Source organism: Xiphophorus maculatus, chromosome 7, assembly GCF_002775205.1.
Source record: "Xiphophorus maculatus strain JP 163 A chromosome 7, X_maculatus-5.0-male, whole genome shotgun sequence".
Taxonomy (NCBI): Eukaryota; Metazoa; Chordata; class Actinopteri; order Cyprinodontiformes; family Poeciliidae; genus Xiphophorus; species Xiphophorus maculatus.
The window spans coordinates 18,833,537-18,858,026 of NC_036449.1; the positions used below are offsets into that span (position 1 = coordinate 18,833,537).

Consider the following 24,490-nt stretch of genomic DNA (forward strand, 5'->3'; position numbering starts at 1 on the left):
TGATGACTTTGTCTATCTGGAAATTGCTCTTTTAAACTTCTGTAGCTGGAGAGTGCCATTCCTAAACTGAACAGTTTTTTACCTCAATTAAACTTTTAAATTATGACAGCCAAAGGTGTTGGCAAGTTTTCCTAAACAATTTGAAATTGAAGACTTCTTGGAAATAAAATTGATATTTGTAGATGACTGGATTCAAGTTCAATTTTATATATATAGATAGCATAAATATATTATTTTGGTGGTGGAGAGCTTTGCATTGCTATGTCATATTAAAAAAAGGGTTTAATAAAATATTTTTGACTGATTGAAAAGCAAAGCTAAAATATTCAGTTCAGCAGTGAAATGTTTGATAACATTTAAAAGTCAAACAGAAAGTTTTTCTAAACACAGATACGTTGCATGCACTTTTAAACCAAGTAAAGAGTTGTTTTTGTTCAAAATGTGTTTTTTGCCCCAAATGGCCAACAGATTTTTATCAGGCGTCCTGGACAAACAGAGGTCCACAGCTGTCCCGTACCAGGACACCAAAGCGTGGAGAGAACAAAGAGGGGAGACACATGGACACAACTTTTTTTTTTTTTTCTCTTACCAGAACGTGTGCGAACCTCTCCTCCAGCTCCCCCGGCTCTGGCATGGGCAGTTTCAGGGGCATGTTGTGTCGGTGGTCGGTGTGCTGGTCAATGCTCCCTGCGTTTCCCATGTTTGCTCCTCTTTTATTTTTTGGTAAAACACCAGCAAGCGGGCACAACTTTTTTTTCTTTCTTGTTAACTCTCGATGAAAATCCCTCGCAATTTATTGGAAGTATATCCCACACGCCCTTACGTTTTCTGCCTGTTTATGCGGCTCTTATCGGGCTTATTATCCAGGTCACTGCTGCTTCTTCTTCTTCTTGTTTAAAATAAGACACACGAGAGGTGGGCGGCATAATGCGACGGGTCCGAGCGGCAGCAGCGGAGTCCCTGAAGAGGCATTTTCCACACGGAAGAGACCTGGGAGCGTGACTCTTTCCACCTCTCCTCCTCCTCCTGGTATTATCCGTATCTTTCACAATTTCGGCTCCGCTCCCAGCCGACACAGATGACGACGGGCATGATTCACGCTTATTTCAATCCCCGGTGTGTCTGTAGTTCCTGAGCGGAGCTGGCTTTCCTAATCCCTGCGCTGCTGACCAGCTTGTTAAGGAGGAGGAAGGAGGGGGCTCTCAGGGAGCCCTTTGACGGGGCCAAGCCTCTCACTTCATCTTGGGGCGTAGCTCCCAAACCCGTAGCTAAGGAGACGATAGTGTACGGTGTTGCATTGTGGTAGTTGGAGTTCATTGAAAAAGCAAACAACCTTAGCGCCACAGGTCCTTCTTAGAAAAGAAGCAATTTATAGTGTAAATAATATACGTCATTTGATTACTCTTTTCTTTTTCTTTTTTACATACAGGAAGCAATAAAACGTACCAAATGGACCACAAGTACTAGAACTCCTAATATCAGAAGTACTTTTGAATAAAAAAAAAAAAAAATCATTTTTGTTTTCTTGGTTTGTTTTTTGTTTGATTATTCTATATATAACATGATTCAGTTAGTGACTCGAGTTACTGAAATACATAAACTTTTCAATAACATTCTAATTTATGTACTGTAACAAATACTATTTCATAGGAAATATCCTTGGCTACAAACATATTTTATTTAATCACAAACTTATTGTGAAATTAAGCACACTTTTCAAAATTGGGTTTTCATATTTAGCCACATCCGTTTTGGAGCACAAATGTTTTGTGTTGTATTGGTACAAAACAAAATATTGCTTTATAAACACTAATCGGTGTTAAAAGTAATTATTCCAATTGCAACATTTATCTTTATATGAATGTTTAGGGTAGTAAACCCTCAGTTTATGTACATATCTCTATTCAAGGCAGTGACAGTGACTCTTCATCCGTGAAGAGTAATGATTGCATTTTCTGTGGAACTCCGAAGACAGCCACTCCTCTTTTGTTTCTGTCTTCAAGATCATTCACATGCAATACAAAGAAATCGGATCTGTTGTTCAGGGCGGGGACTGGCTTCATGCTCTGGAAAGTGACATCAGCATGGAGAGATCTGGAGACAATCCAGAAGTTCTCCACAAGGACAGTGGTTTTATTCAGGCTGCTGGACTGATTCCACAGAGGAGGGTGTCACATCTGAGTTTAGCTGACTGAGGATGGGAAACACTGCTGACTGACCTCATGAAATCATTTCATGTTCTCCCATCCATATGGAGAAGATGCTGCAGTTCCTTCCCTGTGTGATGAACAGTTTATACAGCTAGTGCTTAAAGTCCATTAAGGTTGTCAGTTTAATGGGTTTAATTGACTTAGATTATGGTCTTTTAAAACATAATGGCTTTTATTTAACATTAAACCTGAATCAACAAGATAATAGAACATACCTCATTAAATGACATTTTCTTCAACTGTTGAATATAAGATTATTAAATAGTTGGACTGTTGCAACTTAAATGTGTTAAAGAAACTTAAAGTTGTTGAAGGAATAACAATTTATTGAAACTGGTATATATTTCCTGTAATTTTTTCTTTTTGGAATATGGCAGTCATAACTTCTCAGGGAGATATAAATAAAATTGTTCTTCCAATAAAATTCTACATCTTTGCCTTTTTTTAATCAGGGACAAGAATCCTGGGCAGAACTGATAGGAAGATGGATGGAGTTAAATATGCAATAATCCTGACAGAAAAACTACAAACGTTTGCAAACAATTTGAAACACAGGCCATGGTTGACCTTCCAACAGGACAACAACCCTAAGCCCGTAAACGAGCCCAACAAAACAGTGTAACAGTTTAGATCAAAATGTATTCATGTTCTAAAATGGTCCAGTCAAAGTCCAGACCAAAATCCAATTGATAATCTGTGGCAGGACTGGAATGTTACTCAGATACTTGGATTGAGATTTTATACTCTCAATACAATCTCAGCTTGAGGTATTTTGATGAGAAGAATGGGCAAAAAACCAAAAACAAAATCAGTCTCTAGGCATGCAAAGTTGTTAGAGGCAACCCTCTAAAGATTTGTCTTTACTTTTACAAAGTACTATATCAAATTATAAATAAAATTATTTTAGGTGTTTTTATTTACTCACATTTGAAAATTGTCTAAAACAAGCCTCCCTAGAGTAAATTACAGTAAACAGTTTAAGGAAGCGTAAAATCTATATTTTATACGACATACAAATTTAATAAAATATAATCACCCTCCATTCACACATGTTTTTCTTGGTACATTTATGTGCCTGTGTAAGTGAACTACTTATTCTTATAAATAAGCAGCCCTTTCACCACTGTCACAACAGAAAAGCACATGACACAAGCTGTTCACTGACTCAACACTAATACAATAACAATCAGTGTAGCTCTCATAAATGCACTGTCAAACAAATGAGGTTGTGTAATGAGTCATGAGTGCTCCTGATACGACCAACGGTCATTTTACTGACATAAAACTGAATGAGCGCACTAGAGTTACAGTTTATGTAAGCAATGCCATTGTTTTCTTTCCATAATTTCAGAGATGTCTCACAGTTTATCTTCGCAGAGACGTTCCACAAAGTAAGCAGCAGCCAGCTCTGATCAGTCCATAAAAAAAACATTCTGGTTCAGCCATCAGCAGGAGGTTAAATGTATAGGCGGAGAGGGCATAAGACAGCTGCGTTTCTGAGCCATTTCTGGAAATAAGTAGATATCTAAAACCCGCCTGAGGGAACATAACATTCAAAGAAAGTGCCAGAAATAAATGCAACACAATCAGACCTTTGTGTGAGCAACCTCATGGGGGGACTTCACTTAGCTGCTGCTCAAGAACATCTGTGAAATCAAGTTTGCTTAAATAGGAGGAGGTACGTGAGATTTCAGCCCTCGTCTGCGTCTGGAGCAACAGATATGCTTTTGTAGTTGTAATCTTGGGGCTGCAAAAGTTTGAGTCTGAAATGAGCTGTGAAAGAATCAGCCTAAGGCATAATCACGCCATCTAGTGCGTCTTGTTTGTATTACACAGAAAAAGGCCAAATCCATTTCATGGTGGACATTTAAATTTTACATCCATTTAGTAAATAATAACCCTCATTAAGGTCCTAAATAACCATTACTGATATTTTCCCATAATCATAGCGCTCCTACATTTTTTATCTTTACAAAAAATATCCCAAGGAATTAACCAAGTTCACCTTGTAACTAAAGTATTTAGTAATAAATAAGGTACAGTGGCATTTCCTTAAATGGGGTGTACATGCTATATAACCCTTCAGTGGAGATGGATTTAAACATTTCTGCAATGAACAATGGGCAAAAATCCCTATGGTTGGCTTACTTTTTCCTTATAGGACCAAGTTGTTCAAGATCCTCCTTTTAATATATGGAATGATTAGCAGCCTTTTGTACTAAATCATATTTTCTTTGATATAAAAATTATTTGAAGCATTTAAGTGTGACAAAATAGAATAGGAACTCTTGAAGGGATCAAATACATTTTCACAGCAGTGTATACGGATGTCTTAAAGTTTAAGACTTAAACGCACTGTAAAACTAAACAGACTCCCGGTGTGGTGGCTTCGTAACTCAAATTATACCCCAACACAACCTGCACATAGGAATATTTAACTATGTAAAAATACCAATCGTCCCAGCAATGAACCACAAATGAAGGTCAAGCAGACAATTCAAGAGGTATCAAACTATATTTATTGTACACAGAACAGGGACAAATAATGTACAAATGATGAAGAAAAGCCAATGTCCCTACTTGCTCTTAAAAGTTAAATTTAGAACACCGACATTCTCAAAGTAACACAAAAAAAATCCCAGTAATCAAACAATAAGCAGCTAACAAAAAAAAAAAAAAAAAAAAAAAAAAGATGTGATGAACTTTTTACAAACCTATTCAAAAATTGTCAAGACAGTTTGCATGACTTTGCATGTATACAAATGCGCCTGTAATGGACCAAAAAGGTGAGCTGTTTTTCCACTCTGAAAGTTTAATTACATGTGACAAAGTTAATTTACAAGTGAAGGAAACGGTTTTCCCTACGTACGACTAAGGAACCAACAATGTACAGTAACTTATACATCTACAACCTTAGAGATCCACATTTTTGGTCCTGCAAACCATACAACACTATTTAGATTGGCTTTAAATATAATATGGATATTTAACCCTTTGTTGCACAAGATTTTCTCCTGTTTATGTTAAATATGTTACATGGTTTTAAAAACGTCACCAGACATCAGAATCAGCCTCAGGTTGAGGAAAATTTCACACGATATCTTAACCAGTACGTCAATTAAAATATTTTAACCCGTTTTAAGTCTAAATGCTTATAAATTGAGACAGAATAAGGCTTATGATTCAAGAGTTTCGAGCACATCTTGCCACACAATCCCTCCATTTACAAGATGTCCGATCTGAGGTAAGCCCCAGCTTCAGACAAATAGTTCATTTAGGAGAATAAAACACTTTTAAAAGGGCTCCCCTGAATTACTTCAGCCTTAGGATTGCCCTACCCCCAGCCCCTGAATGTCTGCCAAAAACATGAGCCTGGCATTAAGCCAAGCACAAAAAAGGAAAAACAAAAACAAAACCTTAACTTGTAGAAATAAACAATACAACATGAACAAAATCTGACATTACACCAATAGTCCAAATGCCACTTAGTATACTCCTCCTGTTTGTTGCTGAAATACATCAATAGTGTCCTCATCTTCCATCTCCAGCTGCAACAAAAAGCATTTAGTCATAAAAACAAAGCATGCACAAGGTCATACAAATCTGTTCAAATTAATAATTTTGAGGAAAGTTTAAAAATCTTAGAATAGCTTAAATATTCATACACACATCCAGAACAGTGTGTGTTTTATTCCAAAGTACAACACAAAGAGAATTGCATATCCCCCCCCAGTTTCCACAGAAAACTAGAAAAAGAAATTAGGTTACTCAAAAAATAAATAAAATGGGTGTCGACCTGATTCCTTTAAAAACTCAAAGATGTAACTTGAAAACAACCTTGAAGTGAAATATTTTGCTGCATCAGTTCCTCTATTAGGAGCCGCTTCACATATTATTTTAAGGGTCAATCAATCAATCAATCAATCAAGTGTATTTGTATAGCACATTTCAGCAACAAGGCAGTTCAAAGTACTTTGCATCATAAAAACACAGAAAATACAATCATAGAAGACACAGTCAACCACTGAAACATAACATTTTGTCTGGGGGCAGTATTATACATCAAAATGTTTATCAATGTTTCATTTATAATGTTTCAAAAGCAACTTTAATTTTAAATGAGCATTTCTGTTAGACTGTTTTCACAGTAATCTTGTTCAAAGTTTGATCAATGAAAGCAGAGCAACTTTAACTGAATATTAAAATATTAAAAAGTCTGGTTCTTCGATTTAATTTTGAAACTGCAGATTTCATGGACCAGCAGTTTTGTAGTGAGGGTCTGCTTATACTGGGCACAAGTGCAAACAGCACGGGACTGTTTTTATTGAAGCAGTTTGACAAAGTCTACTTTATGAAAATTGTCAATATAGCAGATGAACAATTGCAAACATTCACAAAATTTTTAATAATTTAAGCTAATTAAAACATTGGACAGTATTTACTGTGCTCCTTAAAATAAGACTGAATGCTTTGTAGGATTACTCTGCAGTCTTCCAATGTCATTTAAATATCAGTAGCCAAATCTGTTAACATGGAAGACATAATGCAAGCATACTTTAATAAAAAAAAGTGTTTGCCGTCAGCTTTACCATTAATAAATTACATTCAGTCTGCAATAATCCATTCAGCATCATTTACATATATTCCAACAAGCTGTGATAAAACTGATAAGTGTGATGAAACAGTAATGATGATAGCATTGTTACATGGCTACTTTCATCTTCAATTCACCTTTTTTAATCTAGCATTTAAGATTAACTGCTGAACATCGACTGCACACCATTTTTGAGCCGGAGAGCAGAAAGGTGTGGAGAGTAGAAGGAGTGCACTAAATTTTAGGCAATACATATGGCAGATGAGCGAACTACATTGCCACTGCCAAGTAAGTGAGGGGACTTGAGGGGTCACTGGAGTATTCTGGCCCTCTGTACAGGGTCCGCTCCACTTCCACTGCAGGAATGAGGCCCTCGGCATCAGAGACCCCCCTCACACCGACCGAATGAATAAAACTATACCAAAATATCAAAAGGAGAAGCACCAGCTTCTGCCTCAAGGTGTTAAAATGCTGCCAACATAGTGCACTTCATATTGCACCCCATTGTGTTTATATACTTTTGTTTTATCCATGTAACAGAGAAATGCCTTCTTCTCTGTTTGTAGGCTATTAGCTGTACAACAAAATAACTTGTTGCTCATTTTACTCATTTGATTTAATACTGAAACAGAGAATTTTGAGTTTAGAAAATGCCTCAATTACTATAAAAAGTCAGTGAAGATACACAAACCCAGGGTGTGTATTAACCAACCAGCAGGGGATCTCCAGCAGTTTTTAGTTCAAAGCTCATTTACGTTTCCAGCAGTTAATGAATAACAATCAACCCTGATCGCTCCAAGGGTCTCCAGATTCCTGCTGACAAATGCTTTGCCTCCAGTTCAATAGAAGCCCCTCTCCCTTCTTTGCTTAATCATCACATCAACCAGCTGACTGGAAAGGAACGCACCCGAGAGCTCCACATTATTAAACTACCTAAACCTCCGCTTTAACATTATACTGATGCTCAGGTTGTGTTTACTTAAAGATAAACACATATTTATGTAAAAAATTATCATCACCATTAAAGATGCTAAAGATGTTTTACTTTAATATGAAAAATTGAGAAATTTGTAATCAAGACTTGGAAAAATATTGACATAAAATAAAGAAAGCATAAGTATGAAAAACTAAATGTGTCCTCACCTTATTTTTGTCCTTTCATTTTCTAAATCCTTCATCCCTATTATTATTTGTGTCTTATCTCATTTTTTGGGTCATTTCTCCCTTCTTGCCTCTTTTTCTCATTACTCATATCTCAAATAATCGTTTCCCTGTTTGCATCCTTAAAAATCTCCCCTTACCGAATTCCTTTTATGTTTCCTTTAAAAGCTTACGTCTTCTGGAAGCATACGTCATAAATTTGTAGGGAATTTCCACATTGTACATTTTAAAATACATACAAAGGACGTGACTCACAAAATTGGATTCCGCAAACGTAAAAATCATTCCTCAAGACAAGGAATGGCAAAATGTTACCCAGAGCTTCCCTACTCTCAAAGTTATTTTGTATGCTTTAAAGAGCATTCAAACATCTGGAGGCACTAAACGCAAGCTGAAAAATGTAACCTTGCTTTCACCACAAGATGTGATGTTGTGCTTTACAAACCTGTGCAGGTGTGTCTGTTTCATTGATTGGCTGTCCATCAAACCTAAACCTTATCTGACGAATTGAAAGCCCCTGTGAAAGACAAAAAAGCAACTCAAAATCAAAACTGAAACCAGCTGTTGTGATGCAAAGTCTGAAATTAAAAACAACAAAAAAAACTCCCTGGTTTCTTTTCACCTGGAAAGAAACCAGGTGTATTTCAGTGTAAAGGGGGCTGAGCTTGCCTGTCTTTCGCAGTACGCCTTCATGAGTTTGCTGAGCGGAGTGTGCCTCTTGATCTTGAACTGGACCACTGATCCATCCTGACCTGCTACCTTCAGGTTGATGTGGTCGTTCTCCGTCTTCACTCCTTCCTGCAACAAAATTACTCATCCTCATCATCACGAACTCAAGAAGCAGCCTAGCCGGGAGCGAGTAGCTAGAGCTAATTCTGTCAGATTTCAGCGCCGAGGGAAGGTTTCACACATCCATGCCGCTTTCTGTTCATCCAGGGGGTTAGCTTAGCATGCTAGCCCATGCTGAAAACTGGCGCAGAGAGCCACAATGGCGCAAACGCTCAGGGAAAACGCAAATGATTTACCCCCTAACCATCCCGCATGCTTGTATTTAAGAATATAAATTATTTTAAATGCAGCCCAATATCTAAAACTACAGTTAACTTATCAAAAATATTAAATTCAAGCGTAATGTGCGCACAGACCCAGAATATCCGCAAACCTTTGTTTTCCCCGTCTGCCCGCTTAAACACGGTTACCGCAGTCTTAAGCGCAAACTTACAGCGGTAATTATTAGCATTAAACACTGAACCAAGAGGCGGCTTTCCGCAGCAGAACCCCGGTACCAACCTTTGGCTTCTCCTCAGACATGCTGCTACTTTCTCCGGTGCCTGGAACAAACGTGGAGCCTGGTGTCGGTGCTGCTGAGGCGGGTTGCTCTCACCTCCTACGGCCCGGCTATTTCGTCTGGAGCAAGAGCGCGCACAGGACAGAACTTTAAAATCTGATTCGACCAAACGGCATCACGTGTTCCCAAACTTCACGGGGCCGCGGATACGTGAACGCGTACAGAAATTTTGCGCACTCCCGTGAGAGAGCTGGGCCGGATATGACGTATCCCGTCTTAACGAAATAAAACTAGCTTCAGCCAGCAGCAGGGAGACTGTCTGGAAGGTGGCGGTAATGCACTTATAAGTTGTTTGGCAACCGCCATGAAAAAAGGAAAGAAGAAGAAGAAGCAGGGAGACTGAATCATTAATCCAAATATGTAATATTGATTTAAATGTGTATGGCAAGCCTGCTCCAACTGTTAAGTTGATGTTTTACTTGCTTAAGAATATGTAATTTAAATAAAATAAATTATTTGGAGGAAAATATAGGTAAAACCAAATGTTTAGTCACACTGTAATAAGAAAACTATTTTTCTCATTGTCTGTTTTAGGTTAGTTATCTTTACCAAGGATGTTTCTATTTGCGAAATGCCAGAAACATTAAGTTTCCACTTTTTCAAGGAGCATTTTTTAAAATTACAAAAACAACACACATTTCCTGGATATTAAGTAGACCTCAGTTTTAATCTGTATCCTCTGACAAATTTGGATTTCTTATCTCGGCTCATTCTCCCTAGTGCGTCTGGCTGAGTCAGGTTTGTTGGCCTTCTTACTTGAATACAACTTTTTAGCTCTGCTCACTTTTTTTTAAAATAGGATCAACATCATGGCTGATGTCCACTCCAAAATGATTACATTTTTGTCTTTTTTTTCTACCACTATATAATTAGGCGTGTGTACCCAAAAATTGTACTCGTGCAAAAGTATTAGCACTTCTTCAATATAATTTACTCAAATGGATGTAAAAATTTGTCATTCAAGAAATTATTTAAGAGTAAAATGTATTACTCTGCACTGCAGTGCTGAGTAAGCACAATATTTTGAATATTTTACAATGATGTCACCAGAAAGACAAAAATGATAAAGTTATGTGCAAATTCTGGTATTTTGTAAGGCCAAATTTCAAAACTTAGGACAAACTTGAAAAATTTGCACTCAGGTTGGAATTAGGGTTGGAAAAAGGGCTGGAAAAGTCTGTGAAGCCATGTACTAGTAAACTTTAGTATTTCATCCTTCCTTCTGATGACAAGTTTATGGAGATGATGATTTGATTTTTCATTAGGACTTGACACCTATCCACACAGCCAAATGTAGTAATAGATGTTTTAATGACCTCATTGTGCTTGATCTCAGTTAAGCCAGGTAGAAAATCTGTGGAGTATCGACATATCAGAGGATGAGAGAAACCAGAGCCAACAACAAAGGCAGGCTGCTATGAAAGAAACCTGGACTTCCTTAATACCTCAGCAGTGCAACAGGTTGATCGCCTCCATGCTACGCTGCATTAATCCAGTAATTTGTGCAAAAGGAGGTCTGAATAACTACTAAGTGCATATACTGTACAGTGGATGGACATACTATTTAACCACAAGATTCTTTTTGTGGTTAAAATAATCTTTTTTTAAACATAGAAATGAACTTTAATGAATTTATAAGTAGAAAAAAGCAGAGCAAACAATTGTTTATTGTCTTTATTTTCAAATCTATTATTACCTGCACAAAGATCTGACGAATCAAGTCATTAAAAGACTCTGATACATTTTAAGACTAATCTAATAAAGTTTGAAATCAGACAAAATTAAAACCTGTTAAGAGGCCCTTTAGATCAGACCGCAGTCGTTCTGATGCAGAATGAAAGCATAGCTGTTATAACACTGCAATATCTGTAAAATCCTTCAGTATCAATGTTTTAGCTTATCTTGGGTGACAACACTGTGCCTTACAGCTTGTTTTACACATGGACAGAAAAGCATATTAGTTGAACAATCCTTTTAAACTGACATTAGGGGGCCTTTGTTTGTGAAACAAGTGTTAAGTAAAGACAAGGTTTTTATTTTTAGCTCGGTCACACTGAAATTAATCTGGAAGATCACAGTTTATCAATAGGTACTCATGTGACTATATTTCATTGGCATCAAAAAGATCCTCTTCACTGACATTCCTCCTAATGATCATCCATGCGGGCGTAAGGATTTTCCTTCGCTATGCCTATTAAAATACATGAACAAAGATTGAATTTAGGAATCTGTGCTAACTGCATTAATTACTTTTAGTGTTTAATAATGGCAAATGTGGATTTTACAAAAGAGCAAGAGTTTCAGTAACTGGAGAAGTGTAGTTCTGCCTTTATCCACTAGATGGAAACATTGACCACTTGAAAAAAAAAGAAGATTTTTCTTTGTAATCTTCTTTTCATTATCGTTTGTTATTCTTCACTTTCTCCAACTACCTTATCAAATATATTTTGCTGTGCTATTCTTTCTTTTTTAAAAACAGCACATTAACAATTTGCTATATCCTAAAATCCCTAGCTAAAATTTCCAAATTCCATCATCAAAAGAGTAGGTCTCACCATATTTCTGTCTTATTTCATCATGCCTCAGCTGGATCTCTGTTTTCCTAATAGGGGAGAAAATCAAGGAGAAACTGTTGAACGGCAGACAACTCGGACAGCTTGGATCTGTTTATTTTCACATCAAATTAATACGCAACTGAGTTAATGTGTAGAGTATATTTGAAACAAGAAACATGTAATTGGTTGAAAATTATTTTAAATTAGATTTTGGCCACATGAAAATCTAGCTAGAAAACAGGGATTGATCAGGTTCTTAGCAGACACCTACTCAACAGCCATTCACCTGGCTTTCTGACGGGCCTTCCTCGCTCGGGTCTGTCTTTCCACCTGCGCATCTTCTCTTTTGTTTCTAAAAAATAAAAAAATAAAAAAATATGACTGCTTTGTTTATATGTTTAAAATATTAAATGGTTTAAAGAAGATGTAAAATTCTTATGAGATTCGGTGTCTTTTGAACCTGTTCATATTTTGTCAGCTTACATCCAAAAACTTTAATTAATGGGATTTTAAGCAATAGACCACACAAAATAATGCTTAATGATTGGACTGGAAGAAAAAGCTGGAATATGTGGCTCCATTTCTTTGAGACTCTCTTACTCTGACACCGTCACAATAAGATCCAATGTAACCAGTGGCTTTCCAAAGTATTCTAATTAGTAAATAGAGTCAGTCTGTGTGTAATTTATCTCAATATAAATACAAATGTTCTGTGAAAGTCACAGAACATTTATTCTCATGGTTTGGAGAACATAATACAAAACAGCACCATAAAACACAGCAGAAAGCTCCAGCTGTGGGTTAGTGCTCTGTTTGTGGAACGAAAAGACAAAACACAAAGCATTGATGTCATTTTTTATATGTTTGGTTAATGTGACGTGGCCTGGGTATCCTCTGATGAACAGCCCTTACACTTTTAATATATCCTTGCTGCATAAAAAAACCCCTTTTCCTCTGAGGTGACAGGTCGGCGATAGAGCTTTGGAGAAGTTCAAAGCAGTTGGGTTATAAAACAGGCTGCAAACATAAATTTTATTTGTGAAAATAAATTACAATTATCTATATATTACTTTGCTTTGGTGTAAATTCCCACATTTGTTATTCAATGTGGTAAAATGTAATAAAGTTAAAATGTTTTGAATACTTTTCAAGGCACCATATTTTAGACTTTTATTAGTGAGGAGTCATCTGAATAAGTGCTCTTGGCTAACAAAAGAGAAGATTATACTAATTATCAAGGAATGCTGCAGAAAAGAAGGTGGCTTATTGATTTTGACATTGAAAAAGTGAAAATAAAAACTAAGCACATATCCAAAATAGAGTGAAGTTATTCTTTTATTATCCAAGCTCTTACAAGAGGCTGAGGCTTAAATGCAACAGTGAGAGAAAGCTCTTTGGAGATAGCGGTGTCAGCCCAGCCTTACAGAATAATAACCCATTGTGTCCCACTCACCACCACTCTGCCTCCTCCTTTGGTTATAAACCAGATTCCTCTGCCAGTGTGTTTCATGTGACTCACAGCTTACCCAATCCTCTGACACTTGCAGCAGCAGAAGCAGCAGACGAGAATGGCAATGATGATGACTCCAGCCAGTACTGACATGGTGATGATCAATATCTGGAAGTTGACTGTAAATTTTAAAAGGCGAAATGAAAACTGAAATGAATAAAATCCACCCATAAAAAAAAAAACTTTCAGCAGTGTAACAATGTGATCTCTGACCTGAGGGTTTATGATCAACTAGCAGGTTGTACTACACTAATCTCAAAGATAAAATGTTTGATTTTAAATTGTTTGGAAAAAAAAGTAGCAGCTCTTTACAATGTTCCAACATTTTAAACTGATTTTTCTAAAACTGCTGACAAGGTCTGGTAGGCTCAGATTTACACCAATAGCCAAACAATTCTGGAAATTGGTTGCTGACTGAAATTCTAGCTTCCATTTACACATGGGGCCCATATAGTCAGTAACCTGACTAAAAATGGGTCCCAGACAGGATCATCCATGCCTGACATATTGACCCCAATTATTCTCTTTAATCTTTTTACATACATTTGTGAAATACCTTCTAAACTGCTTTTTTGTATGATGCATTGTTTATGGGAATAACTTAAATCTAAAATGAAATATGGTTTGTGAAGTGATCAAGTTCAACAAGTGGTTGAATGTTAAAGGATTTAATTGCAGACACTTTTTGTATTTACATTCAAAAACAAAGATGATGCTAAAAAAACTGATAGAAATGATAAGAATTTAAACAGTAAAAACTGCATAAAAAATTAGACATTATTAACATGGAATATTAACCTTTGAGAAATACTATACTGTTGGCAACTGGTTGATTTTGCTTTGCTGATTTTTTGAAATAGTGAATTCGATTTATTTACCTTTTTGAGATATACATGATGCTTTTTTTTAAATTTTATGCTCTTTGTTAATGTAATTTCTTGTTTCAATTTTGCCTGAGTTTGAATTTTCAAAATGAACACATATATAAAAATAAAATTACTATAATAAAACTGCACATACCTGATATTTACTCAATAATTCTAACTAAAAAAACATCACATATACTCACAAAATATATGTCAAAACACAACAGATATACACAAGGCTGACACACAGCCCATGTTGCTGTCTTACCCCAACACACCCCCCATCGTGCATCATTCAGGGGGCAAACACTGCTGGGGGGCAGGATGTTCTTCACTGGGTAGTCCATGCATTGTTGGGAGGAAGAGCACCACAAGCACTGCAACAGAAAAAAACCCCACAAAGATATTCATTGGTACATATGAGAGTTCAATGGATTTTTGAATGGGTATTGGTGTTATAAAACACACATAAAACTAAATACAAGCAAATTTTTTCCCTATTCAAAGAGGTACAGAAAAATAAACTCAAATCATTTTGTTTTTAAAAACTCAACCTCAGTCAAACCGAATTAAACTTGTACATATTTGTTTATTTCATACGTTTGGGTTAATTAATATTTGTTTTGTGGTTAAAAACACGAAGGATAACCCCTTTGACGTCTACCGTTGATACTGCGCCCCCTACAGTCAGTGCACAGAATTAGGCGCAAGTCTGGGAATCTTTAAAAATCTGTAACGAATGTATTTTTTCCTTATTTTTGGCTGGTGATCTTTTATATATATATATATATAAAATGATTTTATAAAGAAAAAAAGAGGGAAAAGTACAAACAAATTCAAATCGACCATCGCTGACTTCTGATGAGAAATCACAATAGCAAAAGCACGCACTGACCAAGGCAACACACCAAGAAAGTGGAAAAACTGAGGGGTGGAAAACTTACTGCCACATTCTGCAGACATTCATCACAACTACTGTTGGATTTCAGGCTACAAGGAGCTGAAACAGAGAAAATGATGTATGAAAACTGAAGCACAATAAAACAGAGGTTTGTGAGTGTTCCATCTTGGCACTTGTAAAACTCAGATTGAAAAACACGAGGTTTCACTGTTGAGTGCAACAAAAGCCCTGTTTAGAAAGCTTATGGGCCAAATCATTATCCAAGTCGCTGATCTTTGTTTTTGCTCACTATAAATCTAATTTACTGATGTCACGTGACAACCTCCTGACCACAATGACCGCACATAAAAAAAAACAACAACTCACAACAGCCTGAAGAAAACTTACCCGGAGCCGGGGACGGTGTCTGCGCCTCTGCTGCAGCGACAAAAACAGTAAAGACACAGATGTTAAAAAATAAAGCAAAAGCAGAGGAGGCTGAGGTGGAAAACCCGAACATGGTGCCACCAGTGGGAAGCTGTGGAGACGGAAAAAAGGCGTTTGTGAAAAGTGAAGGCTGGACGTCTGCTTTACGATGGTGGACGTCATGAGCAGCTGACGCTTCTGTCAAGAATCAGTGGCAGAGAGATAATAATGCTTCATAAGGTGAAAAAAAAAGCTTACTGTCTGGATTTTAACTAGCGCTAGGTTTATTTTCCTGACTGGGTTTCAAACTAATAAAAACTTTATTGCACAAAATGAGAACTTTACCCATTTTAATGACAGGGACCATAATGAACCAATTTCGGGTAAACCGTAGTGACAAAACCCACACGATTCCAGTTGTAAAAGCAATTAAGTCATTCTGCTGTGTTTGCAGGTTTTAATTGCTTATAGACGAAATATTGGAGCATAATGTAAAATTTCAGTAAAAATAGTTAACTGTCTAAAGATGATTATGGTATAACATAACCCTTACAAAAAAAATCCCATAAAAATCACATGTGAAAGTCACGTGATCACATGTGATTTTCATGTGATTTTTTTGTAAGGGGCATTCTGTCTTTATATCTGTCTGTAGGCTCATCAAGATTTTGCATGAATAATATTAGCATGGCTAAAGAGGTAGAAGCTACTTACATTTAGAGAAATATATTTGAATGTTTCAACTAATTTTGTAATGTTTTTTGTAGAGGCACTGAGTTTAACTGCAGCTTTATAAATGATCAGTGTTTAAAACATTGGTGAACTACTGGCTCATCTGTTTAACTGGGTTTCTCTCCCAGAGGAGCAACTTGCTGCCGTTAACCCCTTATGGTTTCTTTAACTTAGAAAGTATTCCTGGATCAGTGCTTTTATGTTTTCATTTTTGTGTATGCTCTGTCTTCTCACATGTCCAGTTGGTTGTGGCAAGAAAGAGGGTTTTTACTTTCCATTGTCGCTACATGCATTCTCAGGGTGAGGGAAGGTCAACGGCACGATGCAATCGACTGTCCAGTCGCTACATGCTCATCCAGAAGGAGTGAGGAGTCAATGACTCAATGCAATCTACCGGGTTTCCTTAGATAGAAAACTTCTTGACCAATTTTAGTTATGAACTGAACTTGTTTGTAGGTTTTGGTTGCTAGGATCAATTGGAGTGTATGGACTGGACCTGTATGATTGAACTGCACTGATTTTTTTGTTTTTATTGTATAGTGCTTTTAAATAACATGCGTTGTGATTTGGCACTGTATAAATAAACTACATTGAATATGCATGTATCCAAATGTTTTCTTTTTATTGTTGCAACCTGTCCTTAATTTGCTTGGGACTAGTGGCAGAGCAAGAAAATTTTTACTGAGGTGGCCAACAACTGACCAGTACCAGAGCTGGTTTGGAGCACAACATTCATATTTTCCAAATCATTCACTAAAGACAGAACATATTTTCTTGAAGTGTTTAAAAAGAAAGTTATTTATGTTTTCCAAGCTAAAGAAAAAGTATCTGTGAGGGAATAAAAGATGAATCAATATTCGGTATTTTGCTGTAATCTATTCATTTCTGATGTTTCCTGTTCAGACACATCCAACATCGTCTCAATCATATTGTAAAGGATGAAACCAACACAAAAACTATTTCAAATACAATAATTTATTAAAGCATTTTTAAATTCTTATATAAAACATTTTCAGGGTTTTTTGCCTCATCAAAACAATCAGAAGTCTCAAAAATACAGTCGTAATCAACGGCAAGGTGGCTCACTCTCTGGTGTGGCTGCCGGCAGCTGACCAAAGTGTCCACTGTTGGTGAAAATGATCGTGGTGTAATGGAGGACAGTGATCTAATGTGAGGTAAATACTAAGCTCCTTATGTCGACATTATATTACTCTAACCGTGAACTATACTGCAGATTGGTTGGCATTGACTTAATAATACAAATTTAACAGTCAGAGAAGCCCAGAAACAAAATGGAGTCAATTCGTCTGGTCCATTTCAGCATCACTTTCCGTGTACATACAAGCACAAATTAGACTAACAATTCATTACAAGCACATTTAGCTTTCTTGTCTCTCAAATCCATTGAGTGTTTTCAATAAATAAATACCACACCCTCACTTGATTGCTGACAAAAGGCAAAAACACACAAGCAAACTATGCTCACAAATGCAATGAAATGTCATGCTTTCATTCTATAACACACATTTTGGCTGTTTTTAAACATACATTCAGCTCATATTTGTTCTTCTGGAACAGAAGCACACATATTATGCTACTTTGTAATTTTCAGTCTTGGTAGAACAAAAGGGTTTTAGACTTTTAATTGGTGTATCTACTAACATCATGTTTGATCAGTTTTAGTTCTTTTTTAACCTGTTAGCATATTGGTTTTGCCTCACATGTGTAAATAATCACAAACCAGTTTATATTTTGCTTCTGCAAGGCCACATTTATGCTGTTAAGTAAGGCAGAATGAGGGGACTTAATAAATACCCTGAAGGGATCTCCATTCTGGAGAACATTCATTAGAAAAGGGGCCAAAAACTCTTGGAAAAATAAAACACCAATCTAATAAATAAAGGTGCTAACTCTGTCAGTGTGCATATGCCACATAAGTTGTGTGAAATGTTTTGATTTAGTAATTTAGATGTGGAGGTGTTTCAAATTATACTCAAAGAGTTCAAAATGTTTAAATAAAATCCATGAAGAATATGCCTGATTTCAGTTTAAAAAATAAAAAAAAGTGAAATGACCAGTGTAACTCTTTGGAGATTACATGGAAGATCTTGAAGGTCCATCGGGATAAACATTCAGAATCTCTGCCCAAAAAGGTAGGAGAAGTATCATGTTTGGGTATTATTGGGGGAATTTCTAAATGGAGTGTGTTGATGTCAACTCAAAATCTTTGTAGCAAAATCGCAGGTGGTTCCTCTTCTCTCATCTCGACCTTTTCTCTGTGCCATTTAGGCAGCTGAGTGGGTATGGTGTCGGTCTCCAGTAGATCACCGGATCCAGTTGGTTCCATAACTGGACACAGATTTGACACTGCAGCGCTTCTTCACGATCATGTTTATGTATGCTTTCATGATCTTCGTGATCTCTCCGACCTGGCAGAAATGCAGCAAATTAAAGGGGAGTCAACAGCTATGAATGGTTAAAAAAATAAAGAAACAAAACTGCATCTGGAATGTCCAATGTCTTGCAAAATCAATTATATCCCTTGAAATAAATACGGGAATCAATTATATTTCCGTATTTAGTTACATTTTAAGATGTAACTAAATATGGGAAACTTCTGAAGGAAAACAAATTAGTGACTGCAAAAGGAGCAGAGGTTCATCTTGCAATTAGACAATAGGAAGGGTATAGCTGGAACGACAAGGGAATGATTTAGATCAAAGGATATTATAATGTTAAAATGGCCCTGGACTCAATTGGGAATCGGTAGCAAGACTTAAGAATTACTGTTTAAAGATTGATATAACCAAACTACGTGAGTTTGAGTTATTTTCTAAGAGGAATCAGCAGAAATTTATGTGAAAGGTCAGGAACATACTCCAAAAGACAGTATAAAACCATGTCCCGCTTTTCAGGTTTTATTCGAAAATAAATGTGAACATTTGAAACTTTTTTTTAGAATAATCAATCAAATCCAATACAGAAAAGTTTGTGTTTGCAATGTGACAACATTTGAAAAAGTTAGGGCACAAAGGATTCTACAAGCCAATAAGAAGTTCCAATAAAAATCGTACCTCTGGTGTCTCGAAAAACATTTCCCTCTCATCCACAGTGATCTTGTAGGTGCAGGGCTGTGGAGCCCCAAAGAAGACAATGTGCTCGTACGGGAACGTCTCCAGAGGCTTTGGCTCGCCTCTCTTGTAGACGGACACATTCTCGGCGCTCACACTCAACCAGAGGTCATGTGGGAATCCTCCTTCTTTACACTGTGAAGACCCAAACATAAGCAGAATCACAAAGACTGATATAAACCTGTCCCAATCTTTCCAGAAGTCATCTACTTTCTTGTACATCAAAAATTACCTCCACATCAAACAGTGTGGATCCATATCCCGGCCATTCCTTTATTATGCTCATGTATTTGAGCATGGCCTGGTGCTGATCCAGACCCTTGATGTGGGACCACTTCTCCACAATGCTTGCCCTGGTGGCAGACATCTCCTCCTTTATCCACATCTCCAGCATCTGCTCCTCCTCCAGGCGTTGCTTCTTCATGGAGCCCGTCTTCAGTCCACGCCGCAGCGTGCCGTCCAGGAAGCTGGTCCTCCTTCGCTCCAGAGTCTGGCCCGACCCGGAGGCTCCACCCGCCTTGGTGAACTGCAGGATGCGGTTGCGCAGGCGACCCACAGGGTAAACGTTCTCCAGGTTCCATGCGATCCGGGTTTTGTCTCCGAACAGGAACTGCAGGCGCAGAGCAGCGAGGTGTTGCAGTGTCTCTTCACGAGCAGGAAAGTGGCCACGAGTCAAACTCTCATGGGCCTGGCAAAAACAAAGAAAAACATATTGTCATTAACATGAATGTATTTTTTATTTTTTAGCAATTTTATTAAAATTTAATTGAAATCAGAAAAACAAACCTGCTCAAACATGAACGCAAACTCCACTCCTTCCTTTGGCATGCTTTCGACATCCAAGAAACAGTAGAGTTTAAAATACAGCCTCCACTGGCCCTCATCCCGAGCTTCCTCACTGCCAGCCAGTCTGGGGAGAGAAAGCCGTAAATCTGTCACTCCCACATCTGGTTTTATACAATTTTATTGCCTCGTCTTCATATCACTGACATTCCCAGGACACCGATTTCTGTGTCTCTGATTGAAGATAATGTCTGGGGAAAAAGGTTCAAGCATACCTTTCAAATTTAGCCAGAACATCAGCCACGAGCACCCTGCTTTCCACAGCTTTGTCCACAGTATTGTTGTGCTCAAAGAGCGCAAACATGTTTCTGCTGTCCTCCATAGCCAGACCTCTGATCAGCTTCTCCACCACCTGACAAAGAGAAGAAATAGAGTCATATGTTTAACAAAGCAGCTTTCACTCTTAGTGTCACCACTTGTAAAGATGTGCAAATTATTTTTTCTACATTTACTACATTTGTTTAAAGTAGGAAAAATCACATTTTAAGATATAAAATGTAACACAATTGCTGGTGATTAATTAATTTTTTTCAACTTAAGCAGTTCAGAGTCCAGGAACTTTACTTTAGTAATCTATAGAATCATACTTTCCTTGTGTATAAATATGATGTGACACAGGGCCTTAAAATAATCCATAAAGGGGACATGTGGTTTAGTTTTTATTTTTGGATTGATGGTGTTAAAGAGTCTATTGACTTTGTGAAATACCAGCAAAATGTGAATAAACATCTGGTGACTTCTAGCAGGAAACAACCACAACTCATCATTGGGTTTTTATGAGGATAATGATTCAAAATATATGGTTAAATCAACACAGGAGTAGTTTAACAAACACAAAATTAACCTCCTCCTCAGTCCCCAGACCTTATCCTTTTAGAAACCTTTGGGCAGAGCTTGAGAGAGAAAATGAAAAGAGAACCTAGGAGTCTGGACACTACAGACATAATAAAAAGAGGAGTGGTCAAGAATTCCTCAATTGTACGTTCCAACCTTGTGCACTGAGTTTCAGGAGAAGATTAAGTACTGCCCAGCTGTGTTATGCATTAACAATCTTCTAAAAATGACTTTTTAAAGTTGGATTTGTTTCGACACAAGGAAAACTAATCAATGAGCAGTGATTGTGGTCTACTTACCTCTCCAGCGGTGGTGTGAGAGTTGATGGAGATCTTGCAGGAGCCTCCTCCATGGCAGTAGACTGTGGTGGTCATTTCCTGCCTGGTAAGAAGTGCCACGATCTCCTCCTGGGATGGAACAAACTCTCTCGCCTTTGTCTTCTTCAGAGACTCCCCGATAAAATGGGCAAACATTTCAATTTCTGTCCCAGGAAACAACTCCTTAATCCTGAAGAAAATGCAGAGGTGCAAAAACAAACGTTCAGACCAGAACTCAAACTTTTCATTGCTTAGTCCAAGCAGAGCTTCACCTTTTCAGGTGAAACTTGAGGTAGCGCAAGATTCCTCGGCTGGGCAGGAAGGTGCAGCTCATGCAGGTCAGGAGATGCCAGTGGGCTCGGTTGGCGGGACTGTTGGGGTGCGGGACGTGATTGGTCTGTTTGATCAGCTGACAGTAAACTTCATCTCGTAACGGCCTCAAGTCTTGGCAGGTTTGCAGGATTCCCTGAATGATTGGCACCGGGTCTGACACGGCCTCCATCTCCTGCAGTGAGTTAAAAATCTTCACGGCTTCGTCCTGCAGGCTGGTGTAACCTTTTTCCTTTTGCACTAAGAGACACAGAGGGGAGAACAGTTTGCTTAGCCAGAGAAAATTATTTTCTTTTAATCACACTCATTGAATACTTCAAACTAAACCATAAAAATACACTAAAAAGACTAGTTAACAGGACAGAATGCAGAAAGAAAAACAGAAAACTTATGACATAAAAATGATTACATTAGGTGGATCATCTTATAGCTGACACTAATCTTTGGATGCCCTCTATAATATTCTTAAAAAGAGTTTTCTGAGTGCACAATTGGCCAATACAAATAAAAAAAAAACAACAACTTTGAAAACTGCATGAATGAACACTCACAGTGGACGCTGACATCTCCATAAGGTAGAGGTAGAAGGGGGGAGTGCAAAGGATGCTGGGTATATCTCAGGATGGGGTTCCGCCAGTACGTCTGCTCCACAGCCTCCACATTTAAACTACTCTCCTGTAACAACAAATCACAAATTTGTTATTTTCTGCCTTATTAACTGACTCACAAAGAATGCTTCTCACCAAATTAAGATTGCTCTAAAGTCTTCAGGATTTCTCAAACACAGCTGGAATGAATAAAAATTGTATTTCATTGTGAGGGCATTTCATAAGGCTACTATGTTCTTAGCAACTGCCAAATAAATTCCCTGTGATACTCATCCTACCACAATGACACAGCTGAGGGATCGTATCTGAATGAGGATGTTTCTAAACACTTCTGCCATCTGATACATTGACCTATTTCTTTTACGGTTTTCTGCACTCATGTTTCATTCTTGCTGAAGATTATGCAATAATTTTAACCACCATGCTGTCTGGAAGACTCATGCAGATGATAAAAAATAAAACGTCTTTGTATTTGTCACTGATTATAGTAAGCCAAACATAAATCAAGGCAAAATAGAATGAAGTTGAACTATAAGTCATTGTTTGACTATTGCAAAATTATATCATAAAACCTTGTGACTTAACGTTTTCCTCCTATCTTTTCATCGCTTTTTATGGCTAATAATGAAAATAAAGTTATAACTTTGAAAGCATGAAAACTGTTTTTCATTTGAAGTCACCCCGAAAACACTGTATTCAGTTTCCCAGCAACCAGCACAGCCAAATCTGGACAGTTTGAATATATGTGCACTGGACGAGGCCAGTGCATACCAATTTCTATGATGTACAAGGAGTTTAAGTGTAGAGCAGCATTTGTTGCTGATGACTAGGCCTGTCGCGATAAACGATAAATCGATTAATCGTACGATAAATTAAAACTATCGACGTCATTTCAATTATCGGCATTATCGTCTCTTCCGTCCTTTTTCTCTTTCTGTTGATGACACCGAATGAAAAAAGGCTCAACTCCGGTGCTCTCCACTGACCCTCCCTTCCTCATTTCCTTAGTGTAAAGCCCAGCGCACACGACACGAGATCTTAGAGCTGTCGGCCGATTGTCGGCCCATTTTCAAAACCTGACAGACCACACATTAGCCGACAGAAATCCTTGGTATAACGGTTCGATCGGGTTCGTTCCTGCCGTGTGGTGTCCAACAATGGGCACAAAATAATGGCTGCAAGTCCAGTGAACTAATTTTAAAACCAGGTATTAATCAATGCTTTACTACAATCTACCTGCAATGCGTGTAGCTAGTGTCAGCGTAAAGTCCTGACTGAATGAAAATCATTATAACCTATTTACGTCACGTAACGAAGAACAGCTGAAAAGTTACCGGGTTTATCAACTGCGGTAGCGATTTCGCTCCAACTCCTCCCCTTGTCATTTCTATATTCTTTGCATGTTGAATAAACATTAATATTGTTTCCACATATCATCTCCAATGTCCGCTGGACTTCGGGTTGCGCCGTGTCAGCTGTTTGGGATTCCCCGACGTAATTTCCCCTCAGAAAACACTGAGGAGAATCCGCGCTTTCTGATTGGCTACCTGTCACATTCAACAGGCTGAGTTAAGATCCCAGTGGGGAAAACCCCTGATTTGGATCGGAGCGGCAACGAAGATGTACCGTAACACACCACACACTCTTAGGAAGACCAAAGGTCTAAGCTTGTCATAAGGGGAAAAATAGGAGCAAAAAATCGTGTAGTGTGAACTATTGCATCAGGTAGTCGATGAGCCCATTTTCTCTATTTAAATCTAATTATTACTGAAGGGCAACATAATATACAGACTTCATAATCTGCACTCTTTTGGTTGAATGCAGTATTTATTTCCACTTTGGCTTTATGCTGTTTAGATGTTATCAAGTACATTTTTTGTTAATGGAGACTGAGAATCCATTTTGTTTTTGGTTGTTTTGTTTATTTTGTTTATCAGCTCCAGTGTTAAATATTCTTTTGAAAATAAAGTGTATCTATCTTTGGCAGGAAATCGCATGCATTATTACGTAATTTCCATTAAATCAGTGTAAAAAGGTCTTCAGACAATATTATCGTTTATCGCAATAATTTTTTGAGACAATTAATCGCTCAGCAAAATTTGCTATCGTGACAGGCCTACTGATGACATTACACACTGCAGTACA

The 24,490-nt window shown here is 37.6% G+C and overlaps 4 protein-coding genes across 10 annotated transcripts in view; all 4 read right to left on the bottom strand.

Moving 5' to 3' along the window:
* fmnl2 (formin like 2) overlaps positions 1 to 1,238 on the bottom strand; it is a 59,057-nt gene extending 57,819 nt beyond the window's left edge. For 4 of the 5 annotated variants that reach the window (XM_005800686.3, XM_014469394.2, XM_023336538.1 and 1 more), the window contains exon 1: positions 590 to 1,237. In XM_005800686.3, the coding sequence (XP_005800743.1) occupies positions 590 to 700 (111 nt within the window). In that variant the 5' untranslated portion in view covers positions 701 to 1,237. Of the gene's footprint in view, positions 1 to 589 lie in introns of all 5 variants that reach the window. The other variant, XM_023336537.1, reaches the window with a different exon arrangement.
* A 3,468-nt stretch (positions 1,239 to 4,706) lies between these two features.
* On the bottom strand, positions 4,707 to 9,394 carry LOC102218184 (small ubiquitin-related modifier 3). The gene is made up of 4 exons (XM_005800687.2): positions 9,256 to 9,394; positions 8,635 to 8,763; positions 8,411 to 8,482; positions 4,707 to 5,758 (listed from the first exon to the last, which is right to left on the bottom strand). Exons 1-4 carry the CDS (start codon positions 9,274 to 9,276, stop codon positions 5,696 to 5,698), a joined length of 285 nt encoding a protein of 94 aa, XP_005800744.1. The 5' UTR covers positions 9,277 to 9,394; the 3' UTR covers positions 4,707 to 5,695.
* A 1,578-nt stretch (positions 9,395 to 10,972) lies between these two features.
* Positions 10,973 to 15,742, bottom strand: LOC102218608 (pituitary tumor-transforming gene 1 protein-interacting protein-like). Of its 2 annotated transcripts, none has more exons than XR_001351210.2 (7): positions 15,533 to 15,742; positions 15,189 to 15,244; positions 14,513 to 14,621; positions 13,395 to 13,497; positions 12,140 to 12,220; positions 11,869 to 11,915; positions 10,973 to 11,504 (listed from the first exon to the last, which is right to left on the bottom strand). XR_001351210.2 is itself a non-coding variant. In XM_005800689.2 (7 exons), exons 1-7 carry the CDS (start codon positions 15,642 to 15,644, stop codon positions 11,461 to 11,463), a joined length of 537 nt encoding a protein of 178 aa, XP_005800746.1. In that variant the 5' UTR covers positions 15,645 to 15,738; the 3' UTR covers positions 10,973 to 11,460. The 2 variants fall into 2 exon arrangements, 1 of the variants encoding a protein (XP_005800746.1); XM_005800689.2 differs by having other exon boundaries at positions 12,155 to 12,220; positions 15,533 to 15,738.
* Positions 15,743 to 17,248: 1,506 nt separating this feature from the next.
* The window catches only part of LOC102225529 (unconventional myosin-X-like), a 71,521-nt gene continuing 64,279 nt past the window's right edge, over positions 17,249 to 24,490 (bottom strand). For both annotated transcript variants that reach the window (XM_023336948.1, XM_023336947.1), the window contains exons 34-41: positions 22,289 to 22,412; positions 21,680 to 21,977; positions 21,390 to 21,597; positions 20,472 to 20,608; positions 20,200 to 20,323; positions 19,646 to 20,101; positions 19,357 to 19,548; positions 17,249 to 18,711 (exon numbers count right to left, since the gene is read on the bottom strand). In XM_023336948.1, the coding sequence (XP_023192716.1) occupies positions 18,607 to 18,711; positions 19,357 to 19,548; positions 19,646 to 20,101; positions 20,200 to 20,323; positions 20,472 to 20,608; positions 21,390 to 21,597; positions 21,680 to 21,977; positions 22,289 to 22,412 (1,644 nt within the window). In that variant the 3' untranslated portion in view covers positions 17,249 to 18,606. The remainder of the gene's footprint in view (positions 18,712 to 19,356; positions 19,549 to 19,645; positions 20,102 to 20,199; positions 20,324 to 20,471; positions 20,609 to 21,389; positions 21,598 to 21,679; positions 21,978 to 22,288; positions 22,413 to 24,490) is intronic.

Coding starts and splice junctions, on each gene's coding strand:
- LOC102218608 (XM_005800689.2), bottom strand. CDS start 15,644: ATGTTCGGGTTTTCCACCTCAGCCTCCTCTGCTTTTGCTTTATTTTTT. Junction 14,622..15,188: donor AATGTCTGCAGAATGTGGCA/GTAAGTTTTCCA, acceptor TTTCTGTTGCAG/TGCTTGTGGTGCTCTTCCTC. Junction 11,505..11,868: donor TGAAATAAGACAGAAATATG/GTGAGACCTACT, acceptor GTATTTTAATAG/GCATAGCGAAGGAAAATCCT.
- LOC102218184 (XM_005800687.2), bottom strand. CDS start 9,276: ATGTCTGAGGAGAAGCCAAAG. Junction 8,764..9,255: donor TGTCTGAGGAGAAGCCAAAG/GTTGGTACCGGG, acceptor ATTTTGTTGCAG/GAAGGAGTGAAGACGGAGAA. Junction 5,759..8,410: donor AAACAGACACACCTGCACAG/GTTTGTAAAGCA, acceptor TTTTTGTTGCAG/CTGGAGATGGAAGATGAGGA.